General features: G+C 34.1%; 1 protein-coding gene across 1 annotated transcript; it reads right to left on the bottom strand.

Annotated features, from left to right (window-relative positions):
• Positions 1 to 625: 625 nt before the first annotated feature.
• Positions 626 to 1,312, bottom strand: Smp_199490 (diacylglycerol kinase, zeta, iota, putative; the record flags this gene model as incomplete). The annotated part of the gene is made up of 1 exon (XM_018792397.1): positions 626 to 1,312. The coding sequence occupies one exon, from the start codon at positions 1,310 to 1,312 to the stop codon at positions 626 to 628; it is 687 nt and encodes a 228-aa protein (XP_018644708.1).
• Positions 1,313 to 5,005: the final 3,693 nt, after the last annotated feature.

Here is a 5,005-nt window from a genome sequence, read left to right as displayed (position 1 = left end):
TTTTGCAATATCGCCTTATAAAGTGTAATAAAGCATACTTTTGAATGAGTGAAAATATGAAAAGTGAATTTGTAATCTATGCCATAGTAAGTGCAGAATCACATTACCTTAAAGAAAATTCTTCCAATAAAAAATATGTATTCTATACTGGGTCACATATCGCTGGATTATAAAAATAAGTTTATCATGGAGTTTAGACCTTTTGAGGGATTTTTTATTAAAGACTAGGTATCCGTTTACTAAGTCCCCTAAAGTTATCTTTAGAAATATTCTCTTTATGTTCTTGTCAGTCACGTCAACCAATCACTAGTTCCGCCAAATTTCATAATCAATAAGGTATAATTAATCAAGCAGTTGGAAAAGAGATTTCTATACTAGTGAATACTCAAAGACATGAAATCAAACTATAAAAGTAGTTTTTTCGGAGAGAAACACAAAATGGAATTCTAGGGCTTTTTGTCACTTATCTCAGCTAGGTAGAGGCAAAGCATTTTACGCATTACATAATCCTTTGTCCTAACAGATTGTTCATTTGCTACAAATTCTGAAATGTGCAGTTGAAATCCAGAGAGTAAATAATAGGGAATTGTTAATCATACAAAAAGATAATATTTCGACAGCTAAGTTAATATCGATGAATATTCACCGTAAAGCACACAAACAACACAATAAAAAAACTAACCTTAAAATCAACTAATGCGTTTTTTACAATATAATTAGCTATGGATTTCAAGTTGACTGAACCAATTTTGTAATTATATGAAAAACCATCTTGTGCGCGTACCACATGTACATTATATTTACACGATAACCAATCTAAAATTGTTTTAAATTTTATAAGGAGTATAGCAGTTAACTGTATGGATAGGTGTACATTCACAAAATCTACAGATAAGTCTAAAGCTATTGTTTTGAGCTTGCTCAACTGTTGGTCAATGTATATTCTTTTTGTTTCGTCACATAAATTCGATCCACCGGGATCTCGATGACCAAATGGATTTGTTAGCTGAACTGTGTGTTGAAGATAGCCGCATGGTTTTGATTTGTAATTTAAACTTTCATTACTATCGTTAGGTAAAGTCATAGCATCTTTATCTGATTTCCAGTGAGACAAAAATATAAGCCAAAATGAAAACGTTACAATAACAGTTATTGAATCAATAAAGAAATTGAAGGCCAAACTTTGTTTCATTTTGCTTTGTGGCCAACTCAAGTGAACTATTGAAGACACAGTTTTCGCCATTTCTGATTGCTGGTATCGTTTGTATCCAGATAGACGTGAATATGATATAAAAGGTTTTCTATTGTGCATACAAAATAATAATTCCTTAAACCGTGTTGCGTATATATAACTTGAACACAAAAATAATAAAAAGATTTTTGTGCACAATTCAATAATTTTCACTTCATAGTAAACTTCAGTTCTTCTATCCATTCGACGAGAAATCACAGAGTTCGCATTTATTTTACTGCTTATGTGCATAACCTTCCTTGGTGATATTGAAGGGGTTGATGTCGCAGCCGAAGATGAAAGCAGTGAAAACCACAAAGATGGATGAATGTTTGGTAAAGCCAGTATTAAGAAAGGGCTCAAAAATGTAATGCTTATTGTTAATATCTCTAAAAGAATCAACAATTTATATATATAATATAGGCATTTCTGCTTATTCACTTGTTCACAACAATCTGAATACATTTCTTCATTGTCTGACCACTCTGAAGCGAAGTGCTCTGAAAATCGTTTGCCTTGTTTCAAAGGCTTGTGACATTCTGTATAGTTCCTATTTGTGTCTACCATCAGGACACTGAATATAAGGATATATCTGAAGGATTCCCCTGAAACGTATAGAAAACATTTTATTTAGTAAAGTTGCCGACAAACGATTACTTAATATTTAAATGTTAACCAGAATGGCGAATTAAAACATCTTCAACGACTCTCCAATAAGTGATTTACCGTTATATTTTTAATAGTAACGTGGGTTGATAAGTCAACACACTCACTGGATTCGTTTGACTCCACATGAATACTGAAAATCTTAAGGTGTTATTTATTAAAACAATAAACTTGGTTGAAGAATCGTATAAGCTAACTATTTTAACTGATATGTTAACACAAACCCATGTGATGAAGTTTATTATAGTATGATTTACTAGGCCCTGCTTACTCATATTTTAGTGTGTTCGAACGCCCAAATATTATATCCTCCAGTGCCAGTTGTATTACACGTCAACAGGGAGACTCTGCCTAATTTTACAGATTGACATTATAAGGCAACCAGAAAGTCTAAAGTCAGGCATATAAAGTTTAAAAAAATAATTGATCTAAATGCATACTTTATTGTTGTGTGACATTTTGTGTAGTGATTTGTCAAAATTTCTGTGTGTCTGCAATTTTACCTGAATTTTTACATGATGAAAGAAGAAACGCATCCTAAACCATGGTGAAAATCCTTTAGTAAATCAAGGAAGTAAAAAATTCTCCAGACGTTTACTGTTTGAAGGTTTATTAAACTTTTAAATGATGCTGTTGGTTTAGTGTTAACGGAATCCCCTTATCTCTAATCAAGGTTGTAAAACAGCACTATTATTATTGATTTGACTATATGACTGCATATCATATTCAACTCACAATTAGTTGAAAATGACGTACCATGAGTCAGAGTATTAGGTACGAATCTTGATCACATAGTGCCTTTTTGAGAACACTATTTTTATTTTATGGATTTTTTTCTAAATTCTAGGCACTTAACCCCAAAATATTTACTTACTGACTTGACTAACCAAGTGATGCTAAACTACGATAGTGACTATTTTCCCATCAACCTACTTAAGAATATATTAAGTATGACCGAACTAAAGTATCTATTCTGTGGTTATTACTTCATATAGATAACCACGTGAATCGTAGGGACTAAAAGATGAAATCACTAATATCTAATGTAGATGATATGGTTTAAGCATCCTTAACAAGTAGCGTGGCATTGCCACCAAATCATAAAATATGCCCCATTTGAGGGAAAACTTTCAGTGATACATTAGATAAAACTCGAAAATTTGTGAGCATTCTTCAAAATAATAAAGATTATGGGGTTTTATCAATGAATAAAGAAGGATTATTCCAAACAGCTGGAAACGTTTATGCGGATGGGTCGAGAAAATATCAAGAAAAACCCAAAATATGAAAATATTTGCTCAGAACTGTGAAGGCTTGGAATTTTTGTACCATTTCCCGAAAGTTCCCCAAAATGAACTAAATTTTTTCTAAAACGGAGAGATATCTCTCCACTTTAGTACCCAATATTGTGTACTAAACTTCACCAAAACTACACACCGCAACTATCTTAATTACAGTTTTGGATGCGAAAATTATCAGGTTTATTCTTGCCCAACATCAAAGTTTAACTGCTTTGTCTAAAACCCCATGTTATCAATAAGTAAAACTGTTCAAAACAAAAAACGTAGAGAGAGCTTCAAATAAACATTAGGAATATTACAAAATGACGTAGAGATTGATTTTAAGCAGCATGTAAACAATGCTCACTCCTTATAATGTTAACAGCAAACTATTTTAATTTGGTGCCTGTTCAAGTGAAACTGGTGCATTTAAAAAAAGTTCCAATACCAAATGACTTCCAATATCTAATATATTTTCCACAAATTTGTCTGAAATGACAGATTTTTTTGTGCTCGTTTCTTATTATTTCAGCGCGGCTGTAGGTAGTTGGTTATGCCGAATGAGTGATACTCTAGTAATTTGATATCAATAGTTGTAATCAATGTGGCAATAATTTGTGGATTTGCTTTTTCTTTGAGTTTAGGTGAGTTCGTTTGCCAAAGGACACTAGAGCTTCTGGATAACAATATCTACTACATTATCATGCAGGAGGTGGGTAGGTTCTGATTTGAAAATAATAAAGTGATGATCCAAGTGCCAAGAGAAGATGATTGAGTAATGATAAATAAATGATTTAATTGGTTGATGATAAGTAAGAAGACGGAATAGAGAGAATAAAAGTGAAACGGAGATTATAATGAGAGAGATGGGAAGTACTTATTTACATTTAGTACTGATAACCGTGATTATTTATGAGACATGTATCGCACACAGCTGTTCCAATAGGGAGATAATGATCCAGGGTAAGTACGTGTAAATCAAGTATCCTCTTTAGGCTATTCATCTAGATAGCTGTGATCACTACGGTTGGAAGGGCAATCCTAAAAGAAGCAACTCCTTGTTGGAAAAAAGGGTACCTAGGTGTTCGCTCTTTGATGTTCATTCTCTCTGATTTCCCCTAGCTCACCCCATAGTTATTTGTTAGCGTGTTTTGGCCAGTTTCGTCGGACTGGTCACTGTACAGCTTTTGTCTGTATCGCTTGTCCCATAAATAGGGTTAATACCTCTGTGTCTTGTACTGTAGTGACCGGCTTGTCTCGATAAGAACACGATTGGAATAACAGAAACAATTATTATTATTGTAACCGATTGTACCAGAGATTGTTTTACTGTACTTGTGTAACTGTATCAGACTCACTTCTGGTTCCACTATCCGCCCTGTTCGGTTCGAACTTTATTACGCTCTGCCCATTTTTGCCTGTACCCGTTGGCACGTCTCGGTATTCTTTCGATTCCACGAGATCGCCAATAAATATACTTTATCTGGATTAATTAAAGCCTTTTGGTTTGCGAGTAATCAAAGGAACCAAGTCGTTGCTGGGCACGTAATCGAATTGTAGTGGTGATCATAGTCCGCCCTCGACTCGACGCTACTACAGTACCATGAGCTGCTGATCAAAGTCAAACGAAACCAAGTTTTGTCTTATTTCTCTTTTCTGCTATTGCCTTACCAATCTGGGTCGGCCTTCATGACATCTGATGTGATTGTAGGGGTCGTTTTTAAAGCTGTAACAGGTCTGAAGTGCCCCGGTTAAGTGCTTACGGTTTTTCAGTGCACAGACATTAGAAGGAAGATCTTAAAGGCTTTGAGGTGTAACGGACGAGATA

Source organism: Schistosoma mansoni (genome assembly GCF_000237925.1).
Source record: "Schistosoma mansoni, WGS project CABG00000000 data, supercontig 0310, strain Puerto Rico, whole genome shotgun sequence".
NCBI classification, from domain to species: Eukaryota; Metazoa; Platyhelminthes; class Trematoda; order Strigeidida; family Schistosomatidae; genus Schistosoma; species Schistosoma mansoni.
This window is presented reverse-complemented; position numbering and strand designations above follow the sequence as displayed.